General features: G+C 39.9%; 1 protein-coding gene across 1 annotated transcript in view; it reads left to right on the top strand.

Annotated features, from left to right (window-relative positions):
• Positions 1–23,467, top strand: part of LOC121200812 (golgin subfamily A member 6-like protein 22) — an 87,458-nt gene extending 63,991 nt beyond the window's left edge. Inside the window, exons 17-24 of the mRNA XM_041066317.1 lie at positions 192–276; positions 2,696–2,815; positions 12,325–12,426; positions 12,602–12,676; positions 13,876–13,969; positions 14,072–14,112; positions 19,770–19,872; positions 23,210–23,467. Coding sequence (XP_040922251.1) covers positions 192–276; positions 2,696–2,815; positions 12,325–12,426; positions 12,602–12,676; positions 13,876–13,969; positions 14,072–14,112; positions 19,770–19,872; positions 23,210–23,467 — 878 coding nt within the window. The remainder of the gene's footprint in view (positions 1–191; positions 277–2,695; positions 2,816–12,324; positions 12,427–12,601; positions 12,677–13,875; positions 13,970–14,071; positions 14,113–19,769; positions 19,873–23,209) is intronic.
• Positions 23,468–24,433: the final 966 nt, after the last annotated feature.

The raw sequence follows: 24,433 nt of genomic DNA, 5'->3' as shown, positions 1-24,433 counted from the left end.
CAGAATGAACTCAGCCTGAAGAACTATCGGAGACAATTTTATTAAAATCTCATTTGGAAAACGTCTTTTTTTTCTTTCTGTCATATGGCAATTTGAATTAGGTCTACTCTCTAATGAATCTTAACCAAGAGTGTCTGAAGTGAACTGTTGCTCTTTATCTTACACTTTCTCTCTCGGTCTCTCCTGCTCAGTGGAGGATTTGGCAGCCCATGCAAAAGAAGTGAGACGGATGAAGGGGTGTCTGAATGAGAGAAAGCTAGCAGAGGAGAAAATAAGGTAAGAAGAGAGAGAGAGAAGCTTCCTCTCCTATCCCATTTCCCATCGTCCCCTGTGTAAGCTCAGTAATCAAAAACATTTAGCTTTTTTATGTGCGGCGTACAGTAGGCTGTTTAACCGAACATGTGTTGAGCAGAACACCCCTAAACTCTAAGTCGGTATATTGCTTAAGAGAGTGTACAAAGCAATATGACATAAAATTTCTAATGTTTGCAATACGCCTACATGTCAACTGAAAACAGCCAACAGTTTGCGTTCTGTACAAATACCAAAATGTGTATCGATGGGACACGGTTGGTAAGCAGATGTTAGGTCATGGAGTTGAAAGTTCAGAGGTGAAACCCCTGGTTGACCCCTGTGTGTCTCACCAGAGCTGCGGTGATGACATCAGCAAGCATGTATCACCCAGTAGAGAGTGTGTTTGTGTGTTTCTGTTTGTGCACGCATAGTTGTGGTTGTGGCTTTGGCTTCAACATGACCTCACTGCAACGGTCTCCGTCTCAGGGAGTTTCTTGGTTAAGTCGAGCCATGGAACATTTTCCTCGTCAACCGACAATTTAAAACTCGGCATGGAGACTTTATAGGTTACATTCTGAATTATTGCATTTTATTACATTTAAACCAATTTTAGGTACTGAATGGTAAAACAATCGCTGCGTCTGCATATTATATCCATTTGCAGAATCATGCTGTTTACTGTTAACCCAGTATTATCTAATAACTGCAAAGACATGAAAGGTTTTTAAGCAACAGCACCATACTAATGGCTTCCATCTGTGCTGTGGGAAATCCCCTCCTTTCTCCACAGGATGCCTCTTCTCTTTCTTTCCTTTCTTTCTCCCGCTCTGTTCATCCCATCATGTGTTCTCTCTGTGGACCAATCTATCAGGCATTGTCTTTCCTTTCTATTTTGGCTGTTCCGATTCTCCTTCAGCTTTTGCTACCACTGAGTTTCTCTTGTAGTATCAGCTTTAACTTCACTTCTCAACTATAATTTCTTTTGATCATATGTTGTAGAATTTATATTAATATTTATGTGCTTTATAGATTTTTATAAATAGTTTATGAATCATTTGAGAAGGTAATTGAAATTGCCAAATTGTTGTTGCTTGTATCATTTTATGATGAATACTACATTTTTTATTAAAACAAATATATATATATATATATATATATATATATATATATATATATATATAGCAAGTCCAGGTGGGGATCTGTGTTGCATGTTAGCATCCATCTCTCACACTCCTCATTTTCTGTCAACCTCTACTGTGCACTGTTTCATGAAGATATAAAGATAAAAAATGACTCAAAAAATACCTCCTTTGAGCTGAAACAATTTGTCAGTTAGTCAAAAAATTATTAGAAATTTAATTAGTAGCAGTTTAATCATTTGAGTCATTTTTTAAAGTAAAAATGTCAAAAAAATTTCTGCTGCCCCAGCTTCTCAGATGTGAATATCCGGTGCTCGCCTTCGTCTTCTAAATATAGTAAATTTGAATACTTTTGGGTTTTGGACTGTTGGTTGGAAAAATCACTGTGGATTCTGGAAAACCGTGATGAATAGTTTTCACTCTTGTTAATCAATAATAAAAACAAAAAGTAGGATCTACAATAACTTTTCATAGCCCATTGTTTTTGACATTTAACAGAACAAATGATTAACTGTAAAAATAAGAAATGATATATTGAATGGTGGATTAAATATTGAACTGTGCATTACTTTTTTTGAGTATTTTTGGGTGTGTCAGTTTAACACAAATGCCAATGAAAACTTTTTTGTGTTTGTTTTGACTATTCAAAAACTTGTAATTTCGCATTTTCATATTTACTTTTTAGAGTTGCGAGTCAAGAGCGGGGCTGGTTTGTTTTGGTCTGTGTATGTGTGAACGTGGACGGGCTTGATAGGGGTGTTGAGGCTCACTGAGCGGCCAGAGCTCGGCTGTGGAGGGAGGTTTGTGGAAATGGTAATCATTTGTTGTATTGATCCCTCTGTAGCCAGGGCAGCTGGCACGCACAAATTCACTCGCACGCGTGCACACAGACACTAACTGGCTCACACACACACACAGGCGCACAGCTGTGTGGCAGGAATAGACCCTTTCATATTGATCCCCTTCACATTCCCTTAGCTCGGCTGCCACACACACTCACACATACATACTCACACACTCACACATAATCTGCATTATTAACACTCCTAAAAATCAAGAAACCTAATATCGGAATTAAATACTTTAGAAGGGTTTGTGTTTGTTTTTACTAACATTTATGGTAATAATAAATGTGAAAATCATTTAAAGTTTGAAATTGGTTTTAAAAATGTATCTAAGATGTTGGGATGACTTATAATGAGAGATCGATTTTTATTAAATACTAATCTTATTTTAGTATATGCTTTTATTTGTGTGTTTAGGTCAGTGGCTATGAGGCTGGAGAAGGAGTTGGCGGAGCTCAGGGAGAACCTTCAACAGGCTGTCAATCAGAAACTCAAGGCAGAGAGAGAGAAACAAGATGCACAGGACCAGGTAAATAAATACACACCAGACCTGAGTGACACAGCCTCGGCAAATAATTCCGGTTGTTTGTTTAGAGCGGCCTGAAGCACCGCTCGGTTGAGGTGTTTGTCATCCGAACCACTGAGATACTCTCTGTGCTCACAGAAAGCTATACCAATTTTACAACTTCATATCATTTAAAAGTAATTATCAGCTTATTGATTTTTGTTGCTGACTTCACCCATTTTAGAGGGTTAAATATTTTTAGCCAAATCTACTGTACTACATAAACAAGAATACTAATATACATACTGTACATTAAGATCTCCTCTCCTCTCCTCTACACCAATGCCCTCCAAGGTCTTCCTCCCCTCTCCTTCCTTCCTCCTCTCTCTGCTTCCCCGTCCCCACCCCCACCCCCACCCACTACCTTTTTGATGATTAGTGGCATATATCCGGTGCTACAGCCTGGATTATCTTGTCCAAGAGAGGGAGGGGTGTACGTGGGGGGGACCTAAACCTGGCAAGGTGATTTGGAGCGTTAATTCCTGGGAGTAATATTCCCTGATATTCCCTAATGTTCTGACTGGGAGTGTGGGGGAATCTCTGGGGAGAGCGGTTGTCAGAGCTGAGCCGCTGCTGCACAAAGGTAGAATGGATAATTAAGGGTAAAGCCAGGACGGGGAAGTGATGTTCATTTAGATTTGACAAACTTTGAATTCAGTCGAAAGCTTCTGTGCACCATTGTGCTTGCTCAGATTTTGATTTAGCATTTTGTTCAGTGTCTCCTTAAAGTTTCTCCTTTTCTTTCTTCTGTCTGCCTTTGTTTCTTTCTATTTCTCTCTCTTCTCTGATCTCCAGCTCTCCTTTTGCCTTTCCTTCTCTTTCCTACTCATGTGTTTCCCTGTCTTCCTCTCTCTCCATTCCTTTCTCTTTCAGTCGATCTCCCTCACCTTACTCTATTTTTTTCATTCTGTCCTTGTGAATAATGCAGCTCACATAGTGCAGCTCTCCTTTTTTCTCTTAACATTAGTACACCGGGGTCTGACAATAGTGACTGTCAAGGGCCAGTAAGACACTGACTTAGGCCAGTTGATTGGTCAGTCAGTTGCCAAGCTGGTGCTCGCATAGAGTTCTTCATTCATTTCTGAACTGTTGAAAATCTGTCTTTGTTGTGCGACCGTGCCCTCTTTTCTTTGTTGTTTAATTTCTAATCAAACATATTGCCTGATATGTCAGAGTTAGTCAGGGGTCTGTCAAGTCAGAGTCTTGCATGAAGTAGACTTAGCAATAGCTACCAGTGTATGAATTATCAAGCATAAAGGTGTTTCTATTGTATTCAAAGCAACAGTTTCCTTAAGCTGAAACTATGAATGTCACAATATTAATGAACATGTTTTTCTCAGTTATTGATCTGGATCAGAAAATGGTAAAAAAAAAAAAAAAAGTTGATTTTCAATAAAATGAACTGTGTTCTACCTTTATGCATCAGTCAAAACTTGTGAGGCACCTAAAACTGACCTTAAAATAGTTGAATCACTTCTGATTCCTGTACCATTTTCACTATTTTCAGTCTATCCCAGATCAAGTTCTCTCATTAAAGAATAGAATAGTTAAAGAAATAGTTTGTTATTTCGGGAAATAGGCTTATTCTCTTCCTTGCCAAGAGCTAAGGTAGTAAAATGCAACTATAGGCACCTCTGAAGTTCACTAATTAGCATTTTGTTAATTAGTTAATTGAAAAACCAAAGAGTAAAAAATGACAAGTTGCAAATTTTAGCGGATATGTAAGACCAATTCTTGGTGGGGCGCAGTGACAAAGAGTTTTTCCCAGGTTCTTTCATCACCATAAGGAACCCAAGCATAGGCCAGCAGAGATTCTCTAGGAAGTCACTGCTAGTCCTCACCACCTTTTCACAGAACACAGGCTAGCAGTTTCCCCCTGCTTCCAGCCTTTTTGCTAAGTTAAGCTAACTGGCTGTGGGCTACACAGCCTCATTTTTAACTGACTGTGAAATATGAGAGCGGTATTGATCTTCTCATCTAACTCTCAGCAAGAAAATGAAGAAGTGTATTTCCCAAAACTTGAAACCTTTCCTTCAAGGCACTGATACCACAAACAGATGCTGTGCCTGTAGCAACAGCAAGCAGCATCTTGTCACTGTGAAACTAAAGCAGACAGCACAACCTCCTATCAGGTTAATGGATTGACAAACTGGATGAATTCAGAAACTTATTAGTGTCAGTCATGGACTCCCACTCTGCATTTTGTTTGGCTGATTACTATTTAAGAAAAGTTTTAGTTAATTTCTGGGACAATGCAACAACAAAGGGCATTTGATACTTTACTAGCTTTTTAAAATCATTGCATTGAAGTTTCTAAATGATTCAATCAATTTTATAGTTTTTGTTTATTTTTTACGCCTGCAATCACAGTAAGCTGTTTGGGACTGTGTGTGTGTGTGTGTATGTATACTTATCTGTATGCCTGTGTGTAGTTGCTGGCTGGACGCTTCACACACAATCCCTTACATTTCCCCTTTTCATCCTTGCTGTCTTCCATCATTTCAACAACAGATGAGCTTTTCAATGAATTTGACTCCAAACAGTGTTTAAACACCAGTGTGATGGCCATTCTGACTATGACTCCTTCATTAGGTCCCAATCTCTGTTATTGACCAGCAGAAGATGAATTATCCACTGGTGAAAAAAATCAAAGGGTTTGAAATGGTAAATGGTACACTACAGTGGCCTATAGAGGAAATCTATATTACAAATTGCCTCGGTGCACAGTAGCTGAACCTCAGATAGCTCTGTCTTTTTCTGTGTGTATGTCTTTGTATGGAAGGTGTGTATGTGTGTGTTTCATGCAGAATTTTGTCTGTGTTTTCTGGGTCTGTTTAGTGTATCTTTTTTAATATGAAGAAAATTATTTGAATGTTATCTGCTGGTTATGGTTATGCTGCTCAGCACACATACACACACGGACACATACACACTTCACTCGACCCTGTCCCTCTGCATGAGTCCAGTTCAAATACAAGTAAACACGAGGCATGTTTTTTTTTTTTGTGACTGATCAGATCATTCCTCTCTCCTTTTCCCTCTCCCTTACTCTCTCTCTCTCTGCCACACACACACACAATCATAGTCATTAGTGTGTTTACCTCAGCTTCTTTTAGCATGGAGTAAAAGATTTCAAACAGTTTTAATGAGAATTTGCAGTGAAGTTTTCACATAGCAAAAGTTTATGAGTATGTTTTCATGCCCTTAAACTTTTCTTAGTTGCCCAAAATCTTTAAAACCATTGATGTCATCCTATAGAACTACAATTAGACATTGGCGTTTAATCACTTTCAGTCAGTGGGGTTCCTGAGACTGGTCCTTGCTTAAGTATACTTGATCAAGACACTGAATCAGAAACAGTTCCAGGACTTATTCTGCACACTAGTTGGACATGGAGGTGGGCAAAGCAATGTTCATTTGCTTCAGTTTCAGCAATTTAGCTGCCTAACATTGCTGTTCCGCTGTTGCCGTTGTTGCTGCTAATCATTTTTGCCTAAGATACACAAACGTACCTGTAAGTGGCTGTGAACTTTTCAGACATGACGGAGTAGTATTTTCATTTTGGTGATGCCAGAGAGAGTTAGTCTCTGGAACGGTCTTATCTGTTCATTGATTTCACTCATTATACCTGATAGAAGCCCCAAGCCTGGCCTAATTAGCTTAGAATGACCTGCACTAGATCACCGTTTTCGCACATATACACACTCACAGCAGGTCTGATGTGAGAGAAATGAGGACGGATAAATGAAGCTCATTTGTTTAGTAGATGAATCAAGAGAAGTGGACCAATTGTCTGACTGTTTAACCATGGAATAGACTTCGTATTTGTTCGATGTGTTCGTGCATGTGTGTCCTTTTGCTCCATCGCTCTCAAACACAGCTCATTAAGCTACAGAGCTATAATTCATTTGAGAGATGAGATGAACAGTCGAACACACAAATGCTGTTCCTATAACTTTCTGTGTCCCTCTTAGCTGACACACACTGTCTTCTTTCACCAAGTAGGGTTATATGCTTGTGTTTTTGTGTGTGGTTTCAGATGCAGGAACTCACACAAAACCATGAAATGCTGCTGTTTAAAGGTTCATGTGATGGGCGTATAAGGCAACCAAAAAGTCGAGCTTAAATTCTTGCATATCACAGCTCAAAAATGGCAGACTAACTTGTATACGTCAGGAAGCAGCATCAACCTTCGTAACACTTGAGGCTTTGAGTCTGAACATATCAGAATTGGCATATTTCAATATGTTATGCTGCAAATAATAGTTTTATGTTCATTCATGATTCATTTAGACTTGTAAGGCCACCAGGTAGAGCGCAATCAATGCAGTGTAGCAGATTTTGTTAATTTGTTGAATAGTAGATACAATTTCAGTCGACCAAGATTCCCTTTGCTTGATTACAACCCCAGCTTTGGAAGCATGCAAAGACAAATTCATTTAATTTAGTCAGAGCTCAGACTCACTTTTATTTACCTGTGTATTTGTGACCTCGGCCAAGGTTTACAACACTTGAAAAAAAGAGTGAAAATTTGTCTTTGAAAAATACATCTTCCACTCTTTTAAAAGTGTCTAATTTATAAAAGTAAGTAAAATGTCATAATTTATTCAAGGTTGACTTTCAATCATCTCACCTCAGCTACAAGATTTACTCTGCTAAAATTCTGTATACAGATTCCTAAATAGTTTTGCAATATCACCACAGTGGAAGTCATTCTCAGTATCAGAACCAAACAATAAAAACTAGTTGGCTTAAAAGTGATATGTTTAATAACACAAAAAAAGGAAACTTCTGAAAGTACACTTCTTTTCCATTTCAATGTTTTGCCTTTTCCTATTTGGTGAAATTTTTTTTCATTTTAGTACTTCTCAAGTCCTACATGCTGGTCATGACCAGAACCTGTAAACGTGACCAGTATCCTCCCCTCTGATAATCCAGCGTCACTGAATTTTGGGTTGCTTCCCTGTACTATATAGTGAACTAAAAGGAGACTGGCCTCAGCACTTCAGCACAAATCAATCATGCAGAGAAAACAATTAATTTTATATAAACGCCCCCCAATGCTATGTATTATTTTATTTTCTGGCATTTTATTAAGGTGTTGAAAAAATGAGCAACGTAGGGGATGCAGTGTTCAACCCGCAATAGAACTGACAGTGTTTTTCCCAACTTGCTGTATCAGCTCATCACTAAACAATACAGACACAATAAAAACTTAAAATTGTTCTTTTGTGTCGCTTCTGTCAGCTAAACACTGCTGCAGGCCGGTCACCTGAACAACCAAACATCTGCCAAATGGGAATCCCTCACATCCAGGACGCATTTATAGCAGTCTATTGTTGGAGGCTTCCAATAAATCTCGCATTCTTACAAGTGTGCATGACACGATTTGCATCTTTTCTCAGTAATTCTGCTGCACTGCTTCAACCTCGACGACTAAGCAACCCTAGCTAAAGCCGAATTGGCAGAGAATACTATGAAACTGAATTACTTCTAAGGCTGTGTATTGTTTGAAATTATACTAGTGTTGAACTTACTTTGAAGATTTTAAACTTTCTACAAAATTATTTTCATTATCATTTAATTTTTTCATTTTCATTTAACATCTTCAGGATAGATGTTAATTGACATCTAGGATAGCTGCTACTGTAGATGGAGGAACTTTATATAGCTGGGAACTGACTGAGAAACACCTACCAAGGCCGTTAATGTAGCTGTTCCCATGCAGACTAGATGCAAGATAGGGGTGTTCGATAATGGCAGCCACTGATAAACAACCCAGCAGCATGCGTAGGAGAGTGTGTGATGAAAGGGTTCAGGGAAAAAGAGTCAGGCCATGCGGCAGCAGACGAAGGTAATTAAAGAAGCCATCATCAGAATCATTAATATGCTAGATCTGCTGTGGCCCACTGACTAGTCTAATGGAGAACATGTCATCATCGTCACCATTAGGGAGAGTGGGACACACATAAACACACGCACACACGGTCTTAATGTTGGGTCACGCCATGATTATCACCATTAAGCCTAGAGTGAGAAGACCTGCCTAGGAAACCTCATTCTCTCCTACCATCGTACATGCACACATACAGTACACACACACACGCTTGTAGATCTTTAATTCAAACCCTGTGAGTGATAAGTATGCATATTTAAGTGATGTCAGGCCTGTTGGGTCTTTTAATTAGACAGAATGAATGAATGTTTTATAAAAACGTGTTTAACAATAAATGTATTCATTAATTTGATGAGAGGATGTGCTCTGATGAGCTGAGTGGAACAGAGTAATGGCTCATATTCAGCTCTGGTGGTTTGATGGTGATGGTAGCAACAACCAGGCTGTGTCTGATATATTTTTTTTTCTTCTTCTTGCCGCATCTTCATGTTCTTCTCTTTTCCCAGAAAAGTTAACTTTGAATTATACTTATCCCACGACATTGGACAGTATGGTCTGTTTTAGTGAAAATGCGCTTTTGTCCTGCACAGCTAATGTGCAATGTGATACCAGTCCACGGCTCCATGGAGAATAGAAAAGATGGAAAATCCATTAACTGCTAAAGTCCCCACAACCTTTTTTTTCTGTCGGCAGGTACACTTTGTGGTTTGTCATGAAAGTAAATTCAGATGTAAAAGTTCAGAAAAAAAGATTTGTGTGAGTTCACAAAGTCCAGCTTGTATCTGCTGTCAACAAAAAGTGCGGGCTGTGGACAACTGGACAACTCTGCCTTATTTTTGATAAAATAAACTATCAAAATGATAAATACTGTCGAAGCAGCTGTAAAGATTCCAAATCCTTCTCCAGCAGCGCAGTAGTCAACTCATATTTTCTGGCATAAAACTGAAAGGACCCGTGGTATCACCAAACTTGATTATAAGTGTGTCCCAAATGCATTTTGTTGCCCCTTTTAGCCCCCATCATCTGCTAAAATATTTGTGCAACAAAACCAATCTAAATGTTAAGCAGGTATGCTACTTTAGTCCCCCTCCCCCTGCAATCGCACCTCCTTGTTCTTTTTCCTTTTTCTCTAAATGTCCCTTCTCCCTCTCCCTCTCTCTCTAACACACACACACACACACACACACAGTCACACTCTCCCCCTCTTTCTCACACACCCTTTCACTACCTCCCTTGACACTGGTGGAAACAGAGTGATGGTGTGTAATTTAGTCCTAATCACAACATCAGGCTTGCTCTGTGATTTACATCCCTCCACCAGCCAAGCCAGTCAGACAGTCAGGAGGGAGATGTTAATGTGAGACCACAGGTAATTACAGTCATTATGCCACAGATACTGCCACTGTGTGCATGTGTGTGTGTGCATGCTCATGCATGTGGAGGTGTGTGCAGATTTTGTTTGGGTTTTTTTGTGCTTTTGGATAGTATGGTTTGACAATTTCTTTTTTGTTATTATTATTTGTAGATAATTAATGTTGGTGTATTAGCATGTGGTTTTGGACAAGGATCAAGGATCAAGGAACTTTATTGTCATACCAGGACATTTACATGTTATGGTACGAAATTAGTACTCAGGTCCCAGTTTAAGACAAGCTCTTCACATGAAAATGCCTCAGTGCAAGAAACTCAAACAAAAACACAAAAACGACAGGGGATTCACAAATATTTATTGATAAATGTAATTTACAATTGTTTTGTCCTGACTCAATTGAATGATTTGCTTGACATGATTTCATTGCTCCCCACAGGTTGTCTTCATCACTGTGTTTGTTGAAATTCAGCCATTCCTTAAGCCAAATATTAAAAGCGAATCTCTTCATCATTGCTTGTCACTGTCACTTTCACAATTTCCCTAAACATCTAAGGCAGCCTATTCGTTTGTGTTCTTGAGCAATCATTCTCATTTTTTACTATTTTTGTATTACTATGACAAATGAGAGGTGGGCTAAGTCACATAACTCACAGAGTTTGTAAGTATTAGACAAAGGCAAGTATTAGTAAAGTAGGTTAGATTTTATCATTGGATTTTGCTGCAAAACAACACAAGCAAAACCTGTTGCAGTATGTTGTCCTATGAATCGTTGCACGTTGCATTCTGCTCATGGTGTAAGTAACAAAACTGATAAACTTTTAAAGTGGACAACTTTTGAACTTGCTGTCCAGCCTGAAGCCCAGGGCTGATGTGTTGCAGACATTAAAGACTGGCATCTGTTAGGTAAAGTTGTAAATAACATTAAAGCTTTTGACCTCAGGCAACTAAAAGCAGGTTACTTTTTTCACTTTAATCTTGGGGGTACATAAGGAGCAGCCCTCTAACTCATTTGGGTGTGGCCCATAGGAGTTTTAATATATTGACACCCCCCATTGGCACATTCTCTATATTGTCCTGATCATAATCACTATTTTTCATTAGTGTTTCTTTCACAGAGCTCTGCTTCAGCAGAATCAGCAGTCTTATTATCTGTGTGTTGCATTTAACACAGCTACAGATACACATCAACAGGAAAAACATTTTGGCCTTCATATGGTATTGCAGTACACACAAATGCAGACACTACATGATTCATCTCGCACAGCAGTGGATATTTTGGCATTTTAGGTTAATCATATGACATTATTGGATACTGAAATCATGGCCCACATATTGGAAATTTTTTTTTTAATGTTTGCCCAAGTCTTTGTGGGAAGATGGTATGGTATATCAAGGTGTTTCCATGGCGATAAGGGTAATGTGTCAGGGTCCCAAGAGTTTAGGCCTGGAAAGGTCCTGACTGATAAGCAGAATGAGAAAGTCAGCAGTTTGGCCAGTGCCATCCCATCCCTGTTTTCCCCCCGCACCCGTCTTCTCCTCTCCCCAGTCTTGTCTTCAGTCTGCTCCTGCTCTGTGCCCCATCCTACATGTTTCCTCCTTTACACCTGCTTAATACCTCACTCTCCTATTTATACCTGCATCTGGAAATGCCACCTCTTTCATCCCCTTTCATTCTCCATTTACTTATTTTTTCTCTTGTATTGCTATTATGCTCTATTTCTGACATTTATTCTCACCCTTTCTTTGCTTCCCATTTTAAAGTCTCACTTATCCCCCCCCCTTTTTTTTTTTTTTACGTCCCTTTAATTCACACCTCTGGCTCCCTTCACCCCACATTTTTACTGTATGTGATGTGTGTGTGTTTTTGTGTTTGTGTGTGTGTGAGAGAAGTGAAAAACACTTAAATCTCATCTTAATGTGGAAAGCAAATGTTAGAGATTAACATTTTCCTTTTAAGGAAGCAATATTTCTAAGCTTCAAGCCTCTGTTTTATTTCATATACCTTAAAACAACAATAGAGTGAATATTGGTCATCCAGGTTTTGTTCATCAGTCAGAGAATAGATAAGGTTGTTTTTTTTTTTTTTAAGATAGGAAAATAACTAAGAGGAACCTTGAAAAAAATGTTGCACAGCATTTCTCTTTGTTATTATTTAAACTGTAGTAAAACTACTTATACTGTGACAGATAATACTTTGTTTCGTAGGTGTACACACTCCGTTCAGACCTGGAGGGGACACGGTCTAACAATGCACACCTTTGCCATGAGAGCCAGCTGGTCATGACCAATGTAAAGCAGTGGATTACTGAGCAAAAGTATGAGCGCACTTGAAATTTGACAGTGTGTGTTTGTGTGTAATGTAATTCTAAATATGATTTGCATCAGTATTGTTTTTTTATTCTCCAACTTGTGTATATACAGTATCTCCTTAAATTTCTTTCCTGCTGTGGATTTGAAATTCAACATTAGAAATCTGTCTTCCTCTTTCAGGGCTTCCAATGAGAGTCTCACTGCCCAAATGAAGGCCCAAAACAAGATGCTGCTCTTTGTCAGCGAAGAAAAAGAGTGAGTATTTAGGTAAACTAGAATTTCAGTGTTCATATGTGTGTGTGTGTGTGTGCGTGTGTGTGTGTGTCTCAGCCTTGTGCAGTATACTTTTTTTGCTAAAGATGACTGAAGATGGAGAGAAAGAAGCAGCTCAGCTAACCGCTACACCTGCAAACAAGGTCACCTTTCTCACCAGAGGAGAGCTGGTGATTATAGAGCATGTGTTTCTGTGTGCTGTGTGTAATATGTGCATGTGCTGGAGTGATTCAGATGGACTCTCTGACATGTTCGCACCTGACAGTCTTTCTGCATGTCTGCATCATCATGACTTGCACACAAACACGTGCAGTACGCACACAGACACGGGCGTGACATATTCCTCTTTCCAGAGATCAAAGCAGTCTAGCCGTCTTCTGTCATCCCGCCCCCCCGCGGTGCTATTCCTCCCTCAGCCCCGCCCAGCGGCACCACAACTGTCTGTGGCTGTCTCCCCCCCCCCCCCCCCCCCCCCCTCTCTCTCTCTCTCTCTCTCTCTCTCTTAACTTACACTGTGTGTTTGTGTGTGTGTGTTTTGTTCTCATGTTTTTTTGTTATGGTAACCTGTAGCAATGGTAACAACCTTTATACACCTGGAACACAAGTAAAATTGTTTTTTACCGAACAATACGTCCTCACACTTGGCGCCTTCCCTTCAATATTTCATAAATGGGAAATTTCTACATCCACTCTCATAAAATAAAGCAATTTCGTGTTGTATACTCTTAAAATAAACATCTAAACAAGAATTTTTAATAGTTCTGGACTCTGAGAATTGGTGGCATTACAAAAGAATGAAATAAAGAGCCACAAGAATAAGTGATAAATGGCTGCAGAAATACAGCATTTCATTATAATGGACCATGATATGTGTGTGTGTGTGTGTGTGTGTGTGTGTGTGTGTGTGCGTGTGCGTGCGTGCGTGCGTGCGTGCGTGCGTGTGTGTGTGTGTGTGTGAGTGTGAGTGTGTGTTTGTGTGTCAGAGATGATGTCAGAGCTAGTTAAAGGCTGTTCTGAAAAGAGAGAAACACAGACACCGCTGCAGTTGCGTGGCAGAATATTTTGTCTGCCATGTTAACAAAAGTCTCTTGATGATAATAGGTGTCTGTCTTTCTTTGTCTGTCTGTGTATGTATATTTTTCTTGCTAAACTCTGTCTCTGTGTCTCCCTCGCTTTGTCAGACATCTTCAGGAGGCTAATGACACGCTGAAGGTGGAGGTAAAGAGGCTGAAAGAAGTGGTGGATAAGAAGGAGAGAGACGTGGAACGCTTCAAGGTGAACAAGTGCAGAGTGGAAAAGCAATGAACTACAAATAGGAAGAGACAAAACAGAGTCAATCACAAACAGGTTTGTTTTTCATTTCATAATTGTTTGCAGGCCCAGATCCGAGACTGGGGCATCCGGCAAGATGAGAGAACGTGAGTCATCTACGCGCGTGTGTGTGTGTGTGTGTGTGTGTGTGTGTGTGTGTGTGTGTGTGTGTGTGTGTGTGTGTGTGTGTGTGTGTGATTGTGTGTGATTGTGTGTGATTGTGTGTGATTGTGTGTGAGAGTGAGAGTGAGAATGAGAGAGTGTGTGCGTGATCATACATGTAAGTGCATGCATTTGTGTGCAGATTAGCATTCACATGCAACAGAAGCATTGTCCGCCATGTTTCGCTCTTCCACACACAATCTAGCTGATGATGATAATAACAGCAGGAGTGCCAAGTTGTGAATGAAACACCCCGTGGGCCCAGACACCTGTGCGTGTGTGTGTGTGTGTGTGTCTTATGTCTCTTCTTCAGTCTGAATATGTTATTCATGCTGGGCCTTTAACAGTGATTACACCACAATCAAGGACCCATCCTCTCCTGCTTGCCACCCCCGTGGCTGTCAAATAGCATTCATCAATAGAGAGGAGATATGTTTATTATGTTCATTAAGTAAATGGAAATGAATGTGGCACAGATGGGATTGGGTGTAGGATGGAAGTGAGAAAGGAAGGGAGAGGGTGTTTGCGGGGGCACCTGCCTGCAGCGGTACTCCCCATACCCCCGGCGTGACCCCCTAAGGTCTCCCTCATTAACAACCCCCTCCCTTCCCCACCTCACCCCCATTTTACGCACATGCACACGCTCGCCTCGCATCCCTCCCATAACGAACCACCAGGCTCTGTTTCCAAAACGGATCAGATTTGTTTTGACTGGGGTAGGTTTCCAATGCTATTCAAAGCTGTCAGTCATTTTAATGATATCATTAAGGGGCCACGACAGAAAGATGAATCGCTTTTCTTTGTCTTACCCTCATAATTGCGAATGAACGAGAGAGAGAGAAAGGGACAGAGCGAGAGAGGCAGTTCATATAGATGTATGCATAAGAGGGGTTTTGATTGAGCGAATATAATAACATGGAATGAGATAAAAACAGTGAATGAAAGCCTCTTCCATAGTGTCTCCCCATCCATTCCCTTTTTTCTCTCCCATTTTCTTTATTATGAGGATTCCTAATTTATTTCATTTCATTATCTTAACCCCCCAACCCCACACACACACACCTACCTACCCAAAATGCCATATGTATGAAAATCAAACATCTATAAGGCAACAGATGTGTCATGATATTTGCATGGCAGCCATATACATTCAGTGTATAAATCTCATTACTGGTGGCAAAGGGGATATCTTCGCAGTGTCTCTCCACTGTCACTATCACTGACAGCAATCAACACAGCGTGAAGGTTTTGTCATTAGATATGCCTTTATTAAAGAAATTTATTACTGGCGTGTCACGGCTTCAAATTGTGGATGGCATTTTGTACCAATAAGCCCACAGAAAGGTACGGAAAGAGGAATGGAGCAAATGGAAATTTAGATAAAAAGAAAGATGCCTCTGTTGTATTTAAGTTAGAAAAGTTGTTGGTTTCGGAACAAAATAAGTGCTCATCACCAAATTCTATGATGTTTCTTATAGAAATATTTATAAGCCCCGGTCTGGGCTTTTCTGTGTGGAGTTTACATGTTCTCCCTGTGCCTGCATGGGTTTTCTCCGGGTACTCTGGCTTCCTCCCACAATCCCAAAAACATGCACGGGTTAGGTTAATTGGCTACTCTAAATTGCCCATAGGTGTGAGTGTGTGTGGTTGTCTGTCTTTGTGTGTCAGCCCTGCGATTGACTGGCGACCAGTCTAGGAATGAATGAATGAATGAATGAAGTTTTTACTGACTATTTTCAGTTTTTCTGACATTAAAAACAGATCATCTGACAATAATATGGTCCCAATGGCATTCTTGGCCCAAATACACTCACTGCAGCAATGCTGTTTTGCAATTTAGAGCGTAAAATATTATCACAAGTAATAGTAGTGACATATGAAAAAAACAGTGTCACCACAAAGTCAAGTAGCTGCTCTGGATCTTTCAGTCATGTTACACATTTTCATCAGCAGATAGAGCACAGCTGTAATGGAATTGTAAATTGTAGATTGTATCATTTAAAGGGTTTTTTTTGATCATGTTAGCTTATAAAGTTCAGGAACAATATTTTTTTTTTTCAGCATTAACAATTAAAATTGGTTGCAGTCCTAATTTCACACTGAAAGTGGTATTTGAAATAAAAGTCTTGGTATCGGTCAGCTAACCCATCAGAAGCTCACAGGTCGTGGTCATGTTGCTCAATATGCCTATTAAAACAAAAAACAAAAAAACAGACCTTCTCTGAGTTGCTGTGTGTGACACAGTTTGTTTTCCAAACCTTTCCTGTTGCAATGGAAGGAGGGTGTTTCTTATCCCTCCTTTCCCTTCCCATCCTTCCTCCAGAAATGTTTAATATCAAGAGCAACATCAAGAAAAAACTGTGACAACAGGCCATAGAAATGGCTTGCTTCTGCAATGAAGCAGAGTTTGCAAACCCACACTGGCAAACCTGAGCACCACAACCGACCTGTTTCCCATGACCTTGATTAAACGTATATACATACACCTTCACCCACTTTAAAACTCATTCAGATTGTATTTAAGTAGGACTTGCATGATGGCTGGTCTGTCTTTTTGCATAATGTACTTGCTCATTCAGATGTGCAGAGCCCTTGCTCACCAAACTCCCACTTGTGTTAATGCAATACAAAGTGACACAAAGATAACAGATTTAGCTGTGATCGTCTTTCCATGTATCCAGAGTGACTGCTACGTTGCTATTAGTCAGGTGCTCTCTCAGTTCTGGAATGATTATGACTTGAGGAGTGAAAGGTTGCATCACAGGCATACAGAGAACAAAAAATTGGCTTGGTTAAATCACACTGCTTCAGAGTGCCTTTATTTTCATGTCTGTTTTCTTTTTTTTTTCAAATTAATTTTTACCCATGCCCATACCTGTGAACTTATATAGAGGTATTTTTTACCCATTGCAAAACTTGGGTGTAAAGCAATGCACTACTGCAGGTTTTGCTCTGAAATCCAAATGTCTTGTAATGCAAAACAGAGAGAATGTAAATATCTTAGTTTGTTTTTTAACAGCAATAATACCCAACTCTCAAAATTAATAAAATAATTCGTTATCAAAATCATTCCACCTCAGAGTATCTCAAACAATACCTGAAAACATTAAAACGCCAGCGCACAAAGAGGAGCACTGAATAGCAAAAGCAAAGATTGATGCTGTTTGCTGCCGGCAGCATTGACTCAGTGGCTGTCTGACACAACCCATCTGGGGGAAGCGCTCATAAAGCATCAGGCTTCATCAGTCGCACCACTAACTAACCCAGAGATCACAGCAGAGAATTTGTACAAACACGGAGAACTAAAGTGACAGAGAAACAGAAAGAGGAGATAAGAGGGGAGACTGTGCGAGAGGAGAGTTGAGCCTTGCATAAAATTTACAGCAGCATGAAAGCAGTAAATAAGAAAGATGAGAGCAAGATTGGAGCAAGAGAGGAACCATGTAGTTTATTGCCTAGTTTAGAGAGCATGGCAGCTTGGCTTTGACACTAATGACTGTAATTATACACACACTGATTAGGTTAGGCCGCTAATTACACCCAACCATGTTTGCGTGTAAACACAGGAACACATGTTTACACAGGCGTCATGCCAAGCACTCAGCGCATCGCTGCCTTCTCACATCGGGTGCATAAATCTCGCACAGTTGTCTCAGCGGTGGCGATGTTTCATGATCTGCTGAAGACCACATTACCATCGAGGAAAGAGTTTAAATCATGTGAAGAATCTGTTGTGGAGATGTAGCGCTTTGGATTTTATGGAGTTGGCTTGTGCTTCAAGTTTATGCCTCCTGTTTTTCCTCCAGTGGCAGTGGAAAGTCACGGAGCTCATCTTTTGAAAAAGGCATTTACAATTTAAAAGATCAAAGGAAATTTCAGCATTTCTCCTTATTAATGTTCTTTGTATCATCATTTATGGTGTGAAATTAAAAGATCTTGTAAGGGTCAGTTGCAATTATGCTCAGTTTATGAATGTCATCTTCAGGAAATGAGGTCCCTTTAAAAATGCTTACACTGGCCAAGCTAAATTAGTTGGTTAATAGGCAGTGATTCACATTATGTTCCAGCAACTGGTGTATGTATGGATTTTTTTGGTTTATTTTCAGTTTGTGCATGTGAATGAAAGTCTATCTATCTATCTATCTATATATCTATCTATCTATCTCTATCTCTATCTATATCTATATCTACATCTATATGTGTGTGTTTGTGTACTTAATAACAAACATGGGTTATTTAGTGATTGATTGTTTAGTGATTATATCTCCTCCTGGCCTGGTACTGCAATTGAGCAAATATTACACATCAGTGCTTCATGCGGTTTTTGCTTCTTTTATTGTTATTTTAGCTATGTTTTGTAAGTCAACAATGCATAAGTTTCTCTATTAATATATATACATATATAACTACAAAAAAAGCATAATTATACTAAGTAACTGATCCATTCCAAAACCAGAAGAGAAATCTCAGTCAAGAGACTTTTGGGAGATGAGGCTGGATAGCATTTTTAGGCAGTGGTGTTCCTTTGACTGTTGTTTATGTTATTATTGTCTCTCAGTTGATGTTTACCATAAATGGTTGCAAGATACACTAATGAATCTCATAAACTTTTCGGACAAAAATGTCAGTTCACATATTAGCATCTTCCTCGAGTGTCTCTTCGGATCTTAAATCTTTTAAGTTGTGGCTAATAGGGACAAAAGTTTGCGTGTGTGTGTGTGTGTGTCTCTGCTCACCCACATCTAGTGGAACAATGATGCATTTATTAGTGTTTGGATGAGCGTGTGCGTCTTCTCAACTGAAGCAAAACGGGGGACCATCTTTCCATCCGTTGTTCTGATAGAAAATCCCAGCTTGCTCTTTTACAAGAAAATTAACATTGGAGAGGTACAGTGGTACTTTAATGGGCTAAGAAGTCTTCAATAAAGTATTTAGAAGTTTTTTTTTTTTTTTTTCTCTGAATGCTAACTGGACAGGTTCACTGGGGCATGAAAGAAAGAGCGCAAAGCGGGGGCAGCAAGCTCCTCAGCCCGTACAGAGCGCCATTATCCACCGTCGTTAATTTAATAGACATTCCTTAGTCAGCCCTGGGTCTGAAGATAGCAGACCCTAACATTTGTTTGTCATTTCCCAAACGTTTTTAATAAATAGTTAAAATCTCAAATGGCTTCTTGTACTCTTAATGTTCCCTGGCTGCGGTGGCATTTTGTTTTTGTATTTATTTTTTTTTTTTTTCTTCCAGTTTTATATGCCCTTTCATATATAATTTAATGATTCCTGGAACCCATTTGCTCACCCATCTTTGAGTTTAGTAATAAGTTCAAATGAAGATGGTTATAATGAAGATGATGTACGCCAACTTCTTTATGCCCCAGATTTTTTGAGGACATTTGACTGAAACTGTTTTGCCAGGCAAATACACATCACTGTACAAAATACAGTTTAAAAGTAAACTACAAATGAGCCAGTTTTAAGCAATGGCAGGAAAGTCAAGTTTTTATTATTCTGTTTTCTTACACTACTACAGGTATTAAGTTTTAAATATGTCAGAGTTAGTTTGTGATATATGTTTGTTTGTATGCATGTGGATATTGTGTTACAGCATGGAAAATCAGAGCTGTGTGGCTGTAAACCTCAGCAAAATCGAGGAAATGCAGACCAGACTGCGAAGCAACCTGGAAGCCATTGGAATGCTAAATCAACAAGTAAGAGCACACACACACACACACACACAAATATACACACATATATATATATATATATACACACACACACACACACACACACTCCAGGTCCTGACAGTCCTTTTACCCGACAGATAGAAACACACACCCACACACTGGCCCACCTGCTGTTGAGCTCACACAGAAGAGGAAGCTTTCATGCGTCCAACTTCAAACACACACACGCACTTACACACAGGAGCACAGAGACATCCATTTCCTCTTCCTACGATAAAAGTGAAAATTCGGCAGCGGGGTGGGGGGGGGGGGGGGTGCGCGGTGTGAGGAAGGGGGGACAAATTGTATCGGGAAAAAGCAGTGACGTTTCTTTCCACTGGTAAATGATTTCCCTTTCATGAAACTGAGAGAGGGATGTATATCAATACAGCTGCGCTGATCTCTCCATGACAGCATAGGGAAATGGCCCGCTGTGATAAAACAATGTGGGGGAAAAAACACAGAGGAATATTCTGAGGAAAAGCTGACATTTTTTACTGTGTTGAACTTCACAAGAGTCAACAAATCACCAAAGGAGAGACGAATCAAAAGTACTCCTCAGCCCCCTCAGTTCTCCAAAACTCCAGGGCCTGGGGAACGGCTCACCCGACTTTTGTTAGTTTGTAGAATGGCCCGCTGATTGACGGGGCACGACGAAAGCTGGTACTTGTTGAAGTTTTAACGTAGTGTTGTGTCAGTGAAAAGCAAATGGCATTAGCTGCATGTTTGAGACAAGAGAACGGCAGAGGGGAGGGTGAGACAGAGAGAAGGAGAGAGGTGTTGTTGAACAGGTCAGGTGTGTAATAGCGCCTCTTAATCTCTAGTGTGAATCATTACACACATTGATCCAATGTCTACACACACACACACACACACACAAACAAACATATAATCAGAGTTGGAAAGGAGGATATAGACAGCTCATTTACACAAGGCCATTCCCATCACTGTCCACTGGACACATACACACACAAGATAAGATAAGATAAGATAAACCTTTAATAGTCCCACAATGGGGAAATTGCACAAACAAACTTACAGATATGAGTAAAGAAGCTGAATGGAATGTCTCAGTTTATCTATGTGAAAGGCATTGGTTTATAAATCAGATATCTGTCTCTACTTTGGATTAGTCTCATTTACTCATACTCACAAACTGGTCTAGTACTGTTTTCTCTCTAATTCACCCACAGGTGCACATTAATACTCGCTATACAACACGCGTGCAAGCTTGATTTCCCCGCGACCGTCAAGCGAATTTCATGCAAAGGGTTTGAAATGTCACACAAAATCAAATGCGAATTAAGTGAATTTCCAGCAACTGGGATGAAGATGAAGATCAGAGAGAGAAAAAAAAAAACTGAGATTTTTTCCAGACTTGATTAGCATTAGGCAAGCTGTTATTGTACCAGCTAATGTCCAGTGTGTTTCATACCTCAATGCAAATGCAAAGATTGACAAAAAAAAAAAATGTGTCAGGCAATATTTCACCTCCACAAGCAGTTGAAGGTATGACATCAAGACGGATGAGGTCAAGACGGACAGGTTCTGTACAGTATTTTAAATTTCAAAAACACCTTTTTTTCTATGCTAAAACTTCATTAAAAAAAAAAAAAAAAAAACATTTTTTTTGCCTGTATGAGGAAATTTGCTGTTTAAATTTGGCTTTTCTAGCTCAGTAATTTTCATAATTTGAATTAAAGTACTTGAATGGAAACTGAGCCACACAAATGAAAAAGTGCAAACACACTCATGCAGCAGCATTAAACCCCCCTCTGTGTCTTTCTGTCTGTCTCTTTCTTCCGCTCTCCCCCACTTATACACATTCTTTTCATCCAAACGGTCACACTAGTAGTATGTGAAGGTTGAGGAGACAAGCTGTGATTTTTAATTTCACTACCAACCCCCCCCCCCCAACCCTCTTTCCCTTGCAATTAGGGGAAGCATCCAGAGCCACCAAAGACCAGGAAAATTAAACAGGTCCACTTGAATATACAGCTAATTATAAACGTCAGCCTCACTGTGTTTATCTAGAAATTATATTGCTTTTGGCATCACATAAAATGAACACACTGCAGGATGTTTGAGGTAGTTGGATGTAGTAAATACTCCTTAAGCATCTTAGTTTTGACACATTGACATGTCATTGGCTCTTCGAGGGTTAAGCCTCAGACCCAGCTATTTCTAGTCATCAGATGTAATACATTTGCTCAGATTTATTGTGTGTGTGTGTGTGTGTGTATGTGTGTGTGTATGTATGTGCGCATTGTGTCTGGAAGGGTAATGTTAGCGGAACCATCCGGAAATGTGTCTGTCTCATCTCCGTTTGTGTTTTTCTCTCTCCCTCTCTTTCTCTCTCTGTCTCTCTCTTGCACACACACACACACACTCACACTCACAAAGATATACGCGCACACATGGCCAGACATCGATGTGACATCATTCTTTAACTGCAGCTTTCACACAGACATACACACACACTAAAAAAAACAGATGTGGATGAGTGCAACTGTCATTACCCGACGTATCTCTTTGTCTTTCCGTCCTTTAAGTTCTTGTTCTACTCTTCCTCATGGCTAAAAATACATTATTTCAAATCTCTTCTTCTCTTTTATCCTACCATATTACAACTTTTAGTCTGGCACATTTTGCATATAATTACCATGGTTTACAACAAATACAAGTGCATTTTTTTTTTTGCTTTTAAAGCCACTTTTTAACACACACAACGTTCCTCCCTGCCTTTACCCAAATGTCCTTGTCAAAAAATAAAAACATCCTCAATTTAGCTAGTCTGTAATTGTGTTTCGTGGAGGCCAATCATGTTCTGACGATGTGCGATTTGTTTTGTGTCACGGATGATTTTGTGTCAAATCGACCTCTAATGATCGCTCAAATTGGTTGTTTTCATGTAGAAATTTACACCATTGCATGACTCCCGCTTGCAACCATTTCAAACTGTGAACACAATACTCTCCTGAAAACCCCCCTCGCAATTTTTCCATTTGCATTTCCGTTTCAACAGGCATGAAAGCGACTGTAGAAGATGAATTAAGCACATAATGGGATGTTAGCTACTTCATCAATGTGATAGCTGTTGACTTTTGATGGCTGATATTTATTGGCAACATCAAATTGAGTTTTGCAATTTGGTTGATTTTAACTGAACGAGCGTGATTTTTTTTTCTTTAATTTCCTTGAAACTTTCCCAGAAACTGTGCCTTTTCCTTACTTCCTCAGTCTGTTTCACGGTCTCTCTATTGTCAGTATGTCTCCTTCTGTGCATATGTCTCTCTCAGTGTCTCTTTCTTTCTCTCTCCAGTTAAACGCCCTCAGCGGGGAGAATAAATGGTTGCGCAGGCACCTGGAGGAGGAGAGGTCCATGCGTAGGCAAGCAGAGCAACTGCTCCCTCCCCCTTCCCAACAGTGCTCCTCCGTCCACCTCCCTGTTGACTTTGGTGCCCGCCCACCTCTTCTCTCCTCCTCGCATCTTTCATCCCTCCACCTCCCTCATCCCCTGAGCCTGGACCCAGGGACAGGGTACACTGACGGGATTCTCACCCAAACTAAGCTGAGCTGAGCTCAGCTGGAGAAACCAGGTGAGTCCCAGGCTTTGTCTCAAGCTTTCTGGATGAGGCCAGCTACTGAACATTCGGTCGCTGCCTCTCTGGAAGATGCTTGGTCTGGGAGGACAAGCAAGGATCTCACCAAATGAAGCCCCCTGAAGACTTTGACCTGTCATGACTTATTGACCTCCAAGCTCCTCGCCAGGGAGAGTATTCAGAATGAGGTTAATGTCCTGCAGGTCAAAGTCAAGTCCCAGGATGCTTTTTGCCTGAGGGGGGCTCCAGAACGAGCAGATGATGGAATTTACTCAAATTGTCATAAGTCAACTAAAAAATACATCTCTACTACTATACTGTGAAGAGATTTATTCTGAAAAAAAAAAAAACATTCGCATTTTTTTGCAGATTTAAAATGTGACACTTTTTACTATAAACAAAAAAGCAAATGATTGCAAAATGCTCCCAGTAGTGGTAGCTTAGGGAATTACCAATTACTTCTTCAAATATTATCTTGTTGTAGAGACAAAACGGAAGCACTAAGCCCCTAAAACTGAAGCACTAAGCCCCTTTTTTTTGCGTCTGCACTTATTTGAAAACTCCAGCAGTTCTGATGAACTATAATGAATTTAATTCAACTTAAATCAGCAAATTAATGGTGATTAACAGCACATTCTTAGTGTTGATGAATGAGTCTCTCAACAGAAATGGGAGTCTTGCTTTGAATAAATGAAGGACGGCACATCATCAGTGTCCACAGACATACCTCACGTGTCGATGTGAATGGCTGTAACACAGTCTGATTGTACTGCAGCTGTGCGCCATGTGTCCTGCATCTACTGCGGTGAATGTGGCTGTGTGTCTTTATATGTGAGTACATTATGTGTCTGCATGCTTCCGTCTCCCTGTAAGCGCCTGTGGGTGAGTGTGTGCTCATGTGCGATCAAGTAGATTGGATGTTTAATATTGTACATGTTTTATAT

The sequence above is a fragment of the Toxotes jaculatrix genome, chromosome 20 (genome assembly GCF_017976425.1).
Source record: "Toxotes jaculatrix isolate fToxJac2 chromosome 20, fToxJac2.pri, whole genome shotgun sequence".
Classification (NCBI taxonomy): Eukaryota; Metazoa; Chordata; class Actinopteri; family Toxotidae; genus Toxotes; species Toxotes jaculatrix.
This window is presented reverse-complemented; position numbering and strand designations above follow the sequence as displayed.